The following is a 16,174-nucleotide window of genomic DNA, read 5'->3' as shown; positions in this document are numbered from 1 at the left end:
ATGCCCCACTCTTCGCTGCAGGAGGCTCTCTGAGCAAGTATAAATCCATTTATAGTATGCTTTTCTCAATACTTCACACACACTTGTGACAAAAACAGGAAAACAATGGAAGTACCTGACAGCAAACTGAGCAGGTCTTATGTTTTTCTTTTTTAACTTCCATCAAGTTTTAAACACCTAACTAAACTGTTCACAGTATGTCTTTGCTGAAACAGAATACTAGCATCAAGGGATCCACCAGCAGCTTTTTGAAGTGACTCAAAACACATCCAAACTGATCCCATTCAAGAACAAAACTCAATCTCCGACAACCCACAACCTGCCAAAGCCACCATTGTGTGCTTGGCCATAACTGACTGGTGAGGGACCTCTGATGCAATACAGCATCATTTACATTTGACAGGATGAGATTTTTGCAAAATTAAACCAAAATAGTAACATCCATTCCTGGAACGAACAGAAATTCATTGGAAAACAAGGGAAACAAACAAAAAAACATGACTCAGGAAATGTCACGTTCGCTTTTCTGATGTTGGACCAAGACAAAAACACTGAGGTATATAGTTTGGCAGAGAGCATGGCTGTGGTCACGCTCTCGTCTCTCTCTCTCCCAAGTGGTAATTCAATTCCTCAAGTTCCTGCCTTCAGTGCGAGTTGGGTGTTGGTGGGGGAATCACTCCTCTGCGTGAGGTCCAGTGAGGGAGGGAGGATGTTGAGGGGGGCCAAACGGTTCTAAGACTGCAGGTTGAGGGTGAACTTCCACTGCTGTGTGAGGGAGGGGCTGCACACCTCCACGGTCAAACCTCCACTCCGGACACTACGGCTGTCGAGGCATAGGTTGCTGCCAACATGCCGTAGCTTGGAGTTGCTCTCGATCTGCTCCCACTTCTGAAACACACAGAGAGCACAGTGAGTACAGGTGTAGACTCTTTATGTAATCACCAGATATTCAGCGTAGTGCATTTTGTGTTGAAAATTCTCTATCATTGTGGAAGTGACAAGTGTTCAGATTTTCTTGCTTGTTATGAATATTCACTGGAATGCATAGGAATGCATACAGCACCAGAACCTCCTATTATTAACAGGAACCCCCTGTACACAGTACAGAGGGAACACAGGAACTTAATTTTGGTCATAACAGAATATCTGTGGTGAAAAACTCAGACCATTCATAGTTGGCTAGGGGGAAATGGTGGTGATGGTAGCACCTGGCTTTGAGAATTTTCTTTTTGCAGTTATTACCTTTGACAAAAATTCAAGCAAATGCTACTTTTTTTCAGTAGACAACAGTAAATAGTTAGCAACTGATTAAATCTGATACTTAAAACTAAACACAAACCACAGAGCTGGAGAACTGAACAGACCCCTACTTTTCCTCAATCTAGGCAAATGGTTTAGGTTTCATTTCTCCCAGGACTAAGACAGTTCTTGCTTGGGATTCTTAAGGATAAGCACTGAGCTACATGTACACGTCCAAGCTATTATTATTCACAGTTAAACAACCTATCCTTTAAACTGTCAGAAACAGAATTAGACAATAAATCTGTTGAAGTAAATGTATTTACAGTATGGCAAATTCTCCTTAAAAAACTTTTGGAAAATGTTAAAATTGCCTTCCCTTTCATTGAAGAGTTCAATAAGCCCATTCCTAGCCTGCAGAGATGTGATTTCCCAGTGGGAGCTCTGTGCTCTGCTCACTTACCTGTCTGGTATCATTTTCTCGGCAGCCCTGAAGCTTGATTTGTGAGCCGGCAGTCCTTTCCGTCACCGTCAAGCATAGGTCCATGTGCTTGACTGATTTGTCCTTGGTAAGAGCCCATTCCTGTAAGCAGGGACGGAATGAGGAATGGACAGGGCTAATTCAGCAGCTCTCTTATCAAGTCAGCATACTGAATATAGTGATGTCTTTCCTAGACCATTATCACCTGACAGACCTGGCCTGAAATGATTGCTACGCTGTCCTAAGATTAGAAAGGTTAAAACCATTATGCTTAATCAATTAGAACAAGCCCCAAAAGAAGACACCCAAACAGTGCCAGTCCGCCGGTTCCACATCTGCACGGACGGTTCCATATCTGCATGTCCTGGGCATCTCATCAATTTGTCAACAGGTCAGCATTGTCCCTGAACATGGTATTCTACCTGGTTTCCACCTGCATTGTGACACTCATACACGCCCACTACTCCATCAGTGAAGTGCCCCAGTGTGTCCAAACAGTTGGTCCCTTGCTGCAGAGCTCCAAAGGCAATGTCTCGGTGGTCCGGTACTCTGTCAGACACAGATATGAATCTAAGACCAAGACCCATCTGGTTTGAGGCTGCAAATGACAGAATAAATGGCCTCAGGACTGATGCCATTTGCAAGGATACCAGCTTATTTTGATGATGGCTTCCTAGGACAGAAATGAAAGAATGTAGGAACATCCATGCATTTTGAGACAGGGCACACCTTAGCTCTGGGTATACATTCTCCAGGTACCACTTGAATGGCTTACAAGCCAGCCTCTTCTTCATCTCCAACCTGCTCTGGATGCTGGTGGGCACAGATTAAAAACAAACACAAACCAATATGTATGACCTGTTCTCTGTACAGTATATACGTGACTTTTACCAGTTTATGCAGCAATAGAGCTAAGCGACAAGGGAATTTCATATGAACAGGGAGATGCATGAGAAGCAGTACAGTATAATGAATCATCATCAGTCATCATCAGAACCATGACCTCATTAACAAACCACTGACAGCTAACTTTCTCAGAATTTAAAAGCAATCTTTAGCTCTCCTCCATCTTTAACATAATTTTGGGGCACTGTGGTCATCCAGTCATTAGAGTAGGATGGACTCGACATCTACTCCCAGAGAGACACGCACTTGCCATAAGGGACGTTCCGAGCAGAGGGAACAGCAGCGTAGTAGAAGTTCTTAAACTCATCCATCCACACTTCTGCTGCTCGTCTTGTGTTCCTAAAGAAAATGCGGCAACTGTAGTATAACTTTAAAACTTCATCATATACCATAAAATGTATCTATGTACATGAATACAGCTTAACTTTCCATTTATCTAAAGAAATCATTGGACTTACCTCAAGATTCAATGCAATGCATTCAAAAATGTTTTAATACACATTTAAAATGATAAACTGGACAAAAAGGTTCTGATATACCCAGCCATACTGTGGAACTGACAAAAGTAAGATAAGTCTTTCTACCCTAAATCAATACACAAGTCACTCACACCGCACCTTAGAACCAGTGGGGATTAGGTTGTTAAGGAAAACTACTGAAAAAGCAGAAATCCTCAGGCACATATAAATTAAAACAATGTGATATATGAAATATAATGCAAAGAATGTTAGCACAAAAACATGAGAAATTACACAAAGCTCATCCTTTCAACTCCATATAATATGTATTATATAACAGAATGCTGCAGTTATCAGCTGCTTTGATATGCCACAGTGAAGCTGATGAAGTTCCTTTTCAGATACAGGTTGTGTTGATGTGGAACCACAAGGTGGCATAAGAGCACCATTATGCATGCCTGGCAATGATGCTGTTTTCCCCTGTCAGACAGCTGTGTCTGTCCAGGTTGTTGGCAGTTACCTGGCGAAGACTGTCCCACTGCCCCCGGGGAAGGTGTAGGGGTGCTGCTTGCGGAAGACATGGCCTACTCTGCTGCAAGGGATGATCTCCAGGCTTCCCCCACACTGCCAAACACGGAACGAGATCTCTGTAACACAGCCATGTACACACACACACACACACACACACACACACACACACACACACACGCGCACACACACACACACACACACACGCACACACGCACACACACACACACACACACATGCACACACATACACACACACACACACACACACACTCTGGTTAGCATCTTTCTGATCCCAGATGACAGCCCAAGATTCCCTTCCCTTCAGAAAGAGGATGGTCAGTTTATTGTTAGTCTTTATTCCATGCTAACCAGGAATTTGATCTTATGGTCAATTGTTTAATGCGTTGCAGGGGTTATAAAATGTTTTATGTTGACAAAATGTATGCAAATGTTCACAGGTGTCTTACAGCATGTTTTAGTCAAGAGAGTGAATTAAAGATTATAATTATTTTAATAATTTTGATTAATTGCCATGGTCATGTGGCATCTATTGTTCTCATAAGAAAATATCAGCAGTTTATCATACAATTGAATTCAATGTGTGAATCCAAATGGAGCACCAAATTCTACTGAATATTTCTGAAAAGATGTCATTAGTTACAAATAAACTCTAGGGAAAACATTTAGTTGGCTAAATTAATTTATGACCCTTCCAAAGCTGATCTAAAATGACTTATGAAATCCAACCAAACACTGTCCTTGGGTTTCACTTCTCCCAAACTAACCCAAGAGCCCTTTTAACTGTCTTGCACATTTAAGCTGCATATCTTGCATATCAAAACCCAAACAAATCACTTCTGTATAGCTCTCAAAGTGACAGTTCTGGTTTTGTGTTTTTTCCCCCCTCACTTACCTAGATTCTCTCCACCCCAAACATCCATCATCATGTCGTACTTCCCCAGCTCTGCAAAGTAGTCCTTGTCCATGACAAAGAGGCCCCCTGCTATCATCGGTGTCCTGGGAGAGCGTAAAGAGTAGAGAGTGAACCAACTCAGGAAAGACAGGTTAGGGGGAGGCCTGTCAGAAATTAGAGGATGACCAGCCAGTATGTGACGTGAGTTGTGAGAGACCACAATGTGAGTCCATCTGTGTGGTTGATTGAAACCACAAGTAACACACAGATGAGTGCTTCAAAGCCAGGTTGTTAACAAGGAAAAAATAACCTTAATTCTAACAAGGAAATCACCTTGCCATTTCCATGGTCAAAGACACTCTGGATGAGGCAGAAGTCCAATGGGAGAAACCTTACATTTTATTACAGAATGTTTCACTCCTGGTTTATTAATTATAAAGAATATGTTTAGAGGGTACATGGGGGAAATAGTCCTGTGGCACTCTTAATGGCATCAATACATAACTCATACTGTAATCTAATCCCATTTCTGTATTCACTTCATTGAGTGTTTCATGATTACGTTGTACTGTCCAACTGGAGCTATATCCAGAACCTGACTGAAATTCTCCTGGACAAGATCAGTATGGCCTTATAGAAAGTTTCAGCAACAGACCATTTTCTTCTCTCCTGTCTCAAGGCTGTGCACTCACTCCAACATGCCCCTGCTGCAATCTAAGTCCCCTTCATCAGGCAGTCACATGCAAGCATACCAAAGTGACACCCCCTGAATCTTACTTGATAGGAGCAATGGGGTTTCCTTGTCTTGCCTTTCTCTGCTCCAGAGTCATGTAGTCCCACTTAAACACCAGGTTCCAATCAAATCCTGCAAGGGGAACAGAACATGGCTGCCATTTGCAATTACACACAAACACAATTATTGAGCAGCAATGCTTTTGGCAAACAGGATTGTCCTTCTACTTATGGACCAGCCTGTCTTAGAAACCCCCTCAAGTACTACCTCAGACAGAGGAAGATCAATTTCAAGTGTGGACCAAGATTATAATAAAAAGCGTGCTGCTTAAAATCCCATGTGGGGCACTGTTATACTCATGAGCAAGGCATTTAACTAGATTTGCAGTAAAAGTAAAATAATCAACCTTCTAAATGGATAAAATGTAAAATGTAAGCTGTGATACCCCGGGTACAGGTATCTGCTGAGTAAATAATAAATCTACTGAAATGGACTGTGGTGGTCTTTATTGCCAGTGTTAAAGTCTTTATTGGAAATTTTTCTCGTGTTAATGAGGTATGTAATTTGGAGAACCTCTCATTATGTACTGTCTCATTGTTTTAATAACTTTGGTGCTATACAGTTATGTTTTTTTTTATTTGATTAAGGTTCACTTTACAACGAGCCAAATCTGCACTGAAGCTGGGGAATGTATGGATCCGGGAGACACAGAAGGAAAGGCAACTTCCCTTCCAAGAGGAGGACCCGCTTCCTCACCCAGTAATGGAGCATACAGAGCGTCATGGTGTTTACTGTATTTGGCTAGCTGAAAGACCAGACAACAATAAGTTTGATCGATACCATTACATGCAGTGGAACGTTCCCCACAAAAAACTGTCAATAAATTCTATAAAGATGTAGGGCAGTGGCCCCTTGGATTTTCTGGAAATTCCAGTGACTCTTACTGTATGTCATTTCTACGTGAACAGTCCTAAAGGTTGTGACCTTTTTCAGTTTCAGCTTGCCCTTGTAAACAGGTAAGGTTAAACACTGGGCCTCCAGAGCAGGGAATCCATTGCCAACATAAGTCAAGGACTCTTTGAAATGACTACAGAAGAGCAGGCTACACTGGGCTTAACATGGTAAGTTACACTCTGCAGCTTTTTGACTTGGTTAATTGTCAATTATTTGCGAATGTAGTTTTTGAAACAAAATATTATGCTGGAAGTAAATCAAATAACTGCTAATTAGAATTAGATTTAGAATTAAACAGACGAGAACCATGATATTAAAGGCACAGGAGCAGTTTCAAGAGATGTTCTCACTTCCTAAAACAGAAACCCTCCCTAAACTGTTTTGATAATTGTGAATCATGAATGAACTACTTGGCTGTGCACCCATATTGTTATTTGTATTTCATGATGTCCTGTCGCACTTGCACATACAAAAACCCCAAATCAAGAAACATCTACACAGAACAATTACAATGAGAGCATTAATACTGTATGTTAAATTAAAATAAAAATAAATTTGTGCCAGGATTTCTGTTCAAATTCAAACTGGAATTCATGTGGAACATAAACTAATTCACAACCAGCCAGTGAGGATCCTGTCAACCTTGTGGATACGTCTGTCTGCCGGGGCATTCACCTCAACCTTTCAGATGCAGAGAAAGAGAGATTTCATCATAAGTCGGTCTTGTCTTTTATATGCCAGGGAGCAGTTGTGGATCCAAGATTTGCTGAACCTCTCCTAGCAGAAATCTGCATTCCCCCAACAGAGCTGCACTTGTTCTCCCTTTTTAGCTTCCCCACAGTTCCACTGCAGGGCAAGTACACCTTGTCCACTGGGTAACTGCAGCTCACTACATCTCACTTGGCACAAAATGCTGGTATCCTTCAACCAATCAATTAAGTAGCTCCCAGGAATGTATTTCCTTCTTTTGCATTTTGCTCTACTTCCACTCACCGGTCTCCCCACACAAATCAATACTGCAGATGGAGAGGCAGTTTGTTTGGTCTCATGGAGGACACGGCATTCAGCAGCATCACCACAAAGGTAGTTGAGTTACACCACTACAGTAGGCACAGACTGCACTCCACTCACCCCCCTTGAGGTCTGCAGAGGCACCAACATACTGGAAGCTGTCCATGTTGATTACGTCGATGATGGGGGAGACGACCCGTGTTCTGTCCTGAAAAGAAGATGAGCGGAATACAAAAGGAAGCTGAAATGAGATGTCCAGGGAATCAAATGGACACGGAGGGGAAAAGAAAGTGTGAAATGATTTGTGCTTCTTGGTTTGTTTGAGTGTTTGAGCAGAGGCTGTTGATTGTGTGCAAACAGGATGCAGGTCTGACTGCTTTCAGACCGTTTGCTTCTCTCCCAGCACTGTGAGGCTTCAGACGACTGCATGCAAACTTAAAGTTTTGTCACTGCTCTAGCCAACCTGACAGAACCACTCTCCTCAGGCATAAACTAGCAGGTTCTAATTAAGACACAGTGACACAACGCACTATCCCCTAAGTCAAATCAACTTCAGCATACTGTGTGTATGTGTCAAGGTCTGCAGCAATCATGGGCTCAATGAAATCTTATCTAACTAAGCTTGAGAGGACAGGACTGTCACTGGCACCGCTGGCTGTTTGGTGCAGGCTAAGATTCTCTTAGTATGCTCTTAGTTGGCTGTTGGAAAGGTTTGCATTGTAGGAGGTATCTGACCTCAGCCACTCTTTCAAGCAAAGGCTCCAGCCAGTGCTCGTTGCACTCGCAGTGGCTGTCCAAGAAGGTCAGGACCTTGGCTGTAGCGGCGTCTGCCCCACGTACCCGTGACCTCATCAACCCTGTGGATTGAGGAAGGGTATCAATAAGGGGAGCACAATGACCAAACAAGGCTGCTTGGTAACTGAAATTACTAAATGTAGACCGGGCTCTCCTCATATATAGAGTCCACCATATTTATTCATACCCCTAACTAAATAGGAACAAAGCTATCACTGGTGTGCAATGAAACGGACAAACGTGGGCCGACCTACCCAAACCTATTCAATGCATAATGAAGACAGTGTTCTGCAATTGTGGGGTCATCATCAGCTATGACACACAAGGATCAAATCTGAGCCGTAGAGGTCAGCTTGCATTTAAAGCAAACTCCTCAACTACTGAGCTACTCAGGAGTCAACACACAGTGAGTACATTTACTTTCCTTCAAGCAGAACTGCTCTATGTCCTTTGGATCATTTGCTTTTGTTGGTGAAGCACATTCTTGAGAGGTCTGGAGATCAATATGATCAGAAAAGAACATTTATTATTTTCTTGCTTAACTCTACATTTGAATGACTATATTGGATCCTTATCAGGCCAATGTCCATTTTCAGCCAGGTTTTAGCTTCTTGGCAATAAGAACCAGGTTTCTGGCCAAAATATCCTGTTATGTGTTGGGGTTCATAACTCCCTGTATCTTATCACAAAGGGCTCCAGGACAGACTCCCCACCATATTTCACAGTGGGTACAGGCTTTTCATTTCAACTGACCTATGGACATATATATACCACAGGAAAATAGAAAGCCTTTAGATACCTCTGTATACTGTGGTTTCTAAAGTTTCCATGAAGTTTCCATCCAATAACTGGAATGTTCATGTAGATTTGTGAGATTTTGTATTAAGACAAAGGTGTAAATAAATAAGCTTATCACACCGGTTTGACTATACATACACATTTACATAATAGCAATGACATTTCAGATTGAAGTGTAATATTTTTTAGCATATAAGCATCAAATATGTATATCTTTTCTTTTAGTTTTTTCCTATTTAGTCAGGGGTATGGGAAAAAATATGGAGGGCACTGTATTATTTCTTCTCAGGTAACACATGATCTTCAATTATTGTACAAATACTGGCACATAAATATTGAATATAACCTTTTTAACACATTGCACTGAGTTAGTTTCTAATTGACCTATGTTTTTTAACATTGAAGGTTAATAATGACCTCTCTTTTTCTCCTTTCAACATTCATGTCTAAACGAATGATTTTGTTGTTACTGTAATTTTTACAGCCTGCAAAATAAACACAAATTACCAAAGCCAGCCACTCTGTCCTTCCTTGTGTGTTTCCTTTCCATGGAAGAGAATTAAATCTACTTCATAAAAGCATCCTCTCCTTGTTCCATGTTAAGATATTTTAACCATGTTTCCTTACAAAGTATTTCTGAGGGAAAACTTTCTTATATTTGCAGAGCTGGTACTTTTCACTGAAGTTACAAGGACCATTTATTTGATCTGTTGAGTGTGCTGCATCATTTTTCACAACTGGTCTCATGGTAGGAATGCTTCATCTTTAAAAAATCTGCTAAGTGAAACCAACTAATTATTAATAAGGTTGCATGAAATACCATACCCTGTGAACTGTTCTCTTCACAGTGTAATAACAGAGCACACACATGCCATAGGGTGCTTCCCACAGAATATGTTACACAGCTCCTCTCTGTCTTCCCAGCAGGTTCACCCACCTTCTCGTCTGTCATTTCGGAAGACACGCACCTTCTCTATTTTCCCCAACAAGGACCCGTCTTCCGCTGTTGAGACAATAAAAAGAGCTGCAATCCACTGTCAGACAAGGGAGGCCTCTAATCAGTTATTGGGTGCCATGATTGAGCTTTAAGTGCGAAAGCCTACCTTTCCAGTCAGCAGCCTGAAAGTGTACTTGTCACAATATGGAGAAACAGATTTGTATTTTAATTGACAGCACTTAACAACTGCAGTGTAAGCATCTCAGGGAGATCCCATTGAGGTGGCCTGCCAGCTGAGATGATGACTCTTGGCTCAGTTATCAAATCACATGGCTTCTCCTATCACTGCTATGCTGACGACATCCAACTCTTTTTCTCTTTCCCTTCCTCTACCTCCCAGGTCAACGAAAGAATCTCTGCATGCCTGGCTGACATCTCCAAATGGATGTCATCCCACCATCTAAAGCTGAGCCTCAGTAAAACGGAACTGCTCTTCATCCCAGCCGGCCCTTCCCCCCTGCATGACCTCTCCATCACCTCGATGGCACCACAATACCATCCTCTCAGTCAGCAATGAGCTTGGGCGTCAACCTCGACAGCAACCTGGACTTCAAGGAGTACATTGCTCACATGTCACGGGCCTGCTGATTCCTCCTCCACAACATCAGGAGGATTCGTCCGTTCCTGACAACATACGCGACGCAGCTCCTTATCCAGGCCACAGTTCTCCCTCGCCTGGACTACTGCAAAGCTCTCCACGCAGGCCTCCCAGCCTGTACCACCCAGCCTCTCCAGCTCATCCAGAACGCAGCTGCCCGACTAATCTTCAACCTCCCTAAATTCTCCCATGTTACTCCCCTGCTTAAATCCCTCCACTGGCTTCCTGTCGCTGCCAGGATCAGATTCAAGACCCTGACCCTCGCCTTCTCTGCAAGCAACAGGACAGCCCCTACCTACCTCCAAGACCTCATCCAGCCCTACACACCAGCCTGACCCCTGCGCTCAACAGCAACTGGACGCCTCGCTCCTTGCATGGTCAAGGCAGGAGGTGCTCGTTCTGCCAGACATCGGCGTTTCACCTACATCGCTCCCCAGTGGTGGAACGAACTCCCTGTCTCGCTACGGACAGCTTCTTCACCCCAGTCCTTCAGACGGGGCCTGAAGACGCACCTCTTCAGACTCTACCTGGACTGACCCAGCACACAATTGCTGCCCCCCCCCCCAAATCAGTGCTGTCGTAAATTGCTGTGCTTTTTAAATTGTGCTTTTTAAATTGTTTCTTGTTGCCACCTTTACCCTGACGCTCATTGCGCCGTTTGAAGTTGTTGAAGTTTGCCGTTTGAAGGTGTATCGTATTAGTTGCCCTATAGGCTATAATTGTACAAATCTGATAGTACTGTGTCCTCAAACAGACCTTGCTCTCAGCTGAGAACAGTCTCATTGTGGAACTGTACACATCCTGTCCCCGTACTGTCGCTATACTTGCTGAATGCACTTTTGTAAGTCGCTTTGGATAAAAGCATCTGCTAAATAAATAAATGTAAATGTAAATGTAAAATGACCACTTAAATACATCTGAGTGCCAAGACAGGACGCCTACCCTTAAGACCCAGCTGTAAAGAAAGCGGGAGACTTTCACCCGGGGTCAAGGGGGGCCAAGGGGGGCCAAGGCAGAGATCTGGAGTCAGATGCGGCAATAAATTCCACTGACAGAAACTTGACTGGTGGATGTCGTAGGCTAATGGGCAACACTTACGGTTGTCGCTGAAATCATCCACCAGTATAATTTCTTTGACAAGATGTGGAGGGCTCTTCTTGAGGACACTGGAAAGAAATGGAGGGTGAGTGACATATGTTTAAGAATTACTGTGATATGCACATGGCATATGCAGATATTTTAGATATGCACATGGCATACCTACCTTATCATTTTACAGCCATAAGAACTATGAGAACCTTTTTGCCAAAGTAATTAACCTTTTACCACAATTTTATATTGGCAGAATTTTATAAGAATTGGCATATTTTATAAGAGGCAGAAAATTGGGTTTGGAATTCAGTGGGGTTCCATGCCGAAATGGCCTGTTAACATTGACCTTGGAGCAGTTAGCTGGATCATGGTCCTAATTCTACAAATATGCATCTACAGTTTTTTTCAATTTAAACTGATCCAGGGTCGGTGCTTGTGGCACTATTCATTTACATTCATTGATGGGTACCTGATGACAGTGCGAAGCAAGGCCGAGCGGGCCTCATTGTGGAAGGTGATGACCACACTGGAAGCTGGCAGGTCTGTGTGCCACTGCTTGTGCTGGCAGCTAAAAACAGACAAGGGAGAGGAACACAGGCACATTAGAGTACAGACAACAGAAGAGCTGTAACTCACAGGAGTCAACTGACAGCACATTACAATGTAAGCAATTGACAACTCAGCAGATAAAACATGAAACCCGCCCCTTCAAGACCTAAAAACATTGCACTCATTCATTTGTTTAACATGTGCAATGTGTTTTCGAACCTATGACTTAAAGTAAAAGACAGGCTGGAAATGACATCTAAATAAGGAGATTTTTTCCCATTAAAAAGATCCAGTGCTGTGATCCAGGAGGGGTTTACAGGTGGTAAGGAGTGCAAAAAAAAGAGACACACACCAACACAAACATGCTGTGGTATTACACTGACTGCACACCCGCATTTAGATGGATACTATATCATTTATACAGAGAAATATTTAATCATGCAAGATATATTTAACTTGTGGGGGGATGAATCATAGCTCCAGTGACATGGCTGTGGCACACTGATTGACAGCCAGTCAAGTTTGCTTAATTCAAATCTCACCCAGCACCCCTGGAAGGTTATGAATTGACAGGGACAGACTAATCCAGAGCCTTGTACAGTAGAGTGAGCAGCATGATTCCACATGTCAATGGCATTGATTCCATGGCTGCCGCTGAGCCAGTTTGGAACAGAGCAGCAGCACATGCAGAGAGGAATCCATTGTTCAGCTCTGCTCCCAGAAGAGCCCAGACACTCTTCTTGTATGGGCTCCATTTGATGCAGCTAAATCCCCTCCAAGACATATTGGGACACCACTTCAACAGCTAATTGAGTTGGGGTAACCATGTTGAGCTGCTAAACCAATCACTGCAAACACCCAGTCTCACTACAGGCGCCTTTGCAACAGCAGCATTTCAGTGCATTGGTTGTGCTGGTACACCAGCTATCCTAATTATGGTGAACACATGTTGATAACACATCTCTGGACACTTTAACAATACAATATCTGCCATCTCCCTGAATCTGTTGTCACAGAAGCTAAAATTCCCTTAAAGCTTGCATAAGTCATAAACAAACAAGCACAATACAGTATGTCCCATTCAAAAGGCAATTAGGACTTTTAAATAAAGAAACTTATCCCAGGGAGAGTGTTTGGCTGGATGTGCATAGCACCAATAAAGTAGCCACTGCTGTTTGCATGGTATATCAAAATAAACAGTCTCCCTCTGGTTCAATTTAAAATAATTATTAACTTTTTTTCCCAGCAAATTCAATTAATTTGAGGCTCTGCATATGTAAGGCTAACGATACATTTCAGAGAATAGCTCTGGGTGCTGTTTAAAGACTGAGAGTTTCATTGTTGTCAGGAAGAGCGAAACAGGGGTCCAACGAATATTGGAACTTAATAAGGAGCCACTGTAAGAGGAGATAAATGATGGGGAAAAAAATCATGAAATGACTACTAACATAAATGTTTACATGAGTAGATAGCCACCAAGAGTGAAGATCTGACCAACTGTAAATGAATCTAAGGGGTATCACAGACGGCAGTCTGGTAGTTCAAGAGTTTGCTTTTGGAACCCAAAAAGGCTTAGAATCAGGCTTTGAGTCAGATAGAAATGCAAAGGTAAGACACTCCAAGCTGTTCTCAGTGACTGTTGTAAACATGTCACAGTGATTCAAACCTGCGGTAACATAAACCTGGTGGATTGAGAACTGGCAGTAACAATCAGATGTGTACCCTGTAACAGCATTTACTCCCATTGTGGCAATATTTCCCACAATGGCACTATGCTTCAAGGATATACTACTGCTTGTCTGTAGTAGCCACACAGATACCACTATTGAATGTACTGTAGTTTCTCTGGATGTCTGCCAAATGAATTCATGTAAATGTAAATGCATTATTATTGTATTGTTTTGTAATTGTAATTGTATTGGTATTGTATGCTATTAACACTATATTAACATTATATTATATTTACATTATACTAACAGCTCTTTTGCTTTGGCTCAGTTGGTTATGGGTGTGTGGGAGGAAATCAATTACCATTTCCCAATGCATATTACTGTACAGAGGCAGCATAACATTTTGTGAACTCTCTTGAACAGTTGTTTGGGGTCTTGGGCCTTTTTGTTAGGGCGATGACTGGAATGACAATAGTTAGAGATGGTTAATTAAAGCGACAGATCTTCATTTTAAACAATACTTTCAGGTAATTAATACCCACTAACTATTAACAAATATTGACTAACTAGCAAACTAACTATTAACTAACAAAGCCCTTCTTAATTTTTGAAATTTCAAAAAATACCTTGAAGATTAACAATAGATGATTATCTCTTTTAGCACCACTCCATGGACGGAAATATCTCCTTCACAGCAGAGGAAGACAATACACAATATTATTGGTTTTAGTACCAAAATGTAAAAAATAGCCACCCAGCACGTTACAGACATGTAGAAAAGGGAGATATGTAGACTCCCGTACATGGACTCCACATAGGCCTCCTATGATACACTACAGGTCTGTTACAGTGAGGTACACACATTCCTAAAATTCCTTACCTTTGGGTACGCCTTAAGAATAACAGAGTAATGTCATGTCAGAAAAGGTCTGCCCCACTAAAATGTGCAACTATTTGCAATAATCACTCAGGTTGACCCATCAAATATTAATTTGCCTGTGTACACTGTGTCTAAGCATGTGATGGCTAGAGGCTGGATGACACACACTTGCTAGAAAGGCTTCATCAAGAATCAGACCACTGCCACTCTATGGAATGCATTTGGATGAAAAAAAATGCATAAATTGGGGGGGGGGGGGGGGGGGTATGTCAAACCACTCTAGCTACACAATGTTTTCTTAGCTTGCTTGTGAAGTTTAAAAAAATGTTTGTGATACCCACTGTGAGACAAACCATTAATAAGTATAAGTATAAATTTCTTCTGAATCACTGTAAAGTGTCCTGCCGATTTATTTTAATGTTTTTGCCACATGCTAGAAAAATCTAAGTGAAGATGTGTATGATGATACAGGGAGAAGAATACCCTTACAGTGCTCATGCCAGCCCCCAATACCTTCAGTTGTACATTAAATGTATTACCCCTTCATAAACCCTGATATTTTGAGAAGCATCTGAGGTTAACTATCTTGCTCAGGGACAGAATGGCATTGACAAACCTGGGATCCAATCCCAGAAACGTCTGGTTACAAATCCAATTCCCACCCAATACTTCACATTACCATATGGAGACAATTTTGGGGCCTCTGTTAAGCGTTTGTACCAATTAGCAACAGATTACAAAAAGGGACACTGGCAGTATGTATCACGGGCGCCTGCAGCTGTATGGCTGTACGCACAGTGCATACCATGAGATTTCCAATTTGTGAGCGCTCCACGACAGACAGAGATGTGTACCTATGTGTATATTTGTCATGCCAATAAAGCTCTTTGGAATTTAAATTTGAAATTGAAAATTGAGGGAGAGAGGTGTGTCAAAGACATTTCAAAGGAGAAGACAGACTACTCCTTGAAATATGAATGCATTGGCCATAACGCTCCGTGTGGCGGTTGCATTAATGGAAGTCCCGCTTTTACACCGGCAAATCGCTTTGTTGGTAAAGGCGTAACCCAGGAAAAGGCAGGCCTATCATATTCTTAAGGCGAAAAATGAACGCCCACAGCCCACTCTACTGTCACAATTATAGCTACGCAGCACACAAATGGGACAAATCTACACAATGAGTAGGCTGCTTAATATTAGGTACCAAGCTAACGTCCTATATAATGTATCTGATGGAGATCGGCAAATTATTGTGCCAGCTTTTCCGCCAAATATAAAAAAATATATGTATTACATATCATATGTAAAAGACGACACAATTGTGTCTGACAGAATTAAAGTATAGACCATTTTTGGATTGTATGATCGTAATAGCATGAGCATTTATTAACATTTGGAATTTATTGTGCTTTTTTCAATTTCTATTGAAGTAGACATTAGCTTGCTAGATGTATCTGGGTAGATACTAGATATGTGTATCAACTAGCTAGCTAGCTTGCAAGCTAAAGTTAGCTTGCGGCACACTGAAAAAGTAGCCTAGCTATAAAACAAACAACAAACTGTGATATAC

The 16,174-nt window shown here is 42.0% G+C and overlaps 1 protein-coding gene across 1 annotated transcript in view; it reads right to left on the bottom strand.

Annotated features, from left to right (window-relative positions):
* Positions 1-244: 244 nt before the first annotated feature.
* The window catches only part of LOC118787838 (polypeptide N-acetylgalactosaminyltransferase 2-like), an 89,685-nt gene continuing 73,755 nt past the window's right edge, over positions 245-16,174 (bottom strand). Inside the window, exons 4-16 of the mRNA XM_036543555.1 lie at positions 11,975-12,073; positions 11,512-11,579; positions 9,756-9,821; positions 7,961-8,082; positions 7,346-7,433; positions 5,305-5,392; positions 4,528-4,631; positions 3,605-3,731; positions 2,873-2,965; positions 2,450-2,533; positions 2,143-2,269; positions 1,703-1,822; positions 245-888 (exon numbers count right to left, since the gene is read on the bottom strand). Of these exons, the coding sequence (XP_036399448.1) occupies positions 733-888; positions 1,703-1,822; positions 2,143-2,269; positions 2,450-2,533; positions 2,873-2,965; positions 3,605-3,731; positions 4,528-4,631; positions 5,305-5,392; positions 7,346-7,433; positions 7,961-8,082; positions 9,756-9,821; positions 11,512-11,579; positions 11,975-12,073 (1,342 nt within the window). The 3' untranslated portion in view covers positions 245-732. The remainder of the gene's footprint in view (positions 889-1,702; positions 1,823-2,142; positions 2,270-2,449; positions 2,534-2,872; positions 2,966-3,604; positions 3,732-4,527; positions 4,632-5,304; positions 5,393-7,345; positions 7,434-7,960; positions 8,083-9,755; positions 9,822-11,511; positions 11,580-11,974; positions 12,074-16,174) is intronic.

Source organism: Megalops cyprinoides, chromosome 1, assembly GCF_013368585.1.
Source record: "Megalops cyprinoides isolate fMegCyp1 chromosome 1, fMegCyp1.pri, whole genome shotgun sequence".
NCBI lineage: Eukaryota > Metazoa > Chordata > Actinopteri > Elopiformes > Megalopidae > Megalops > Megalops cyprinoides.
This window is presented reverse-complemented; position numbering and strand designations above follow the sequence as displayed.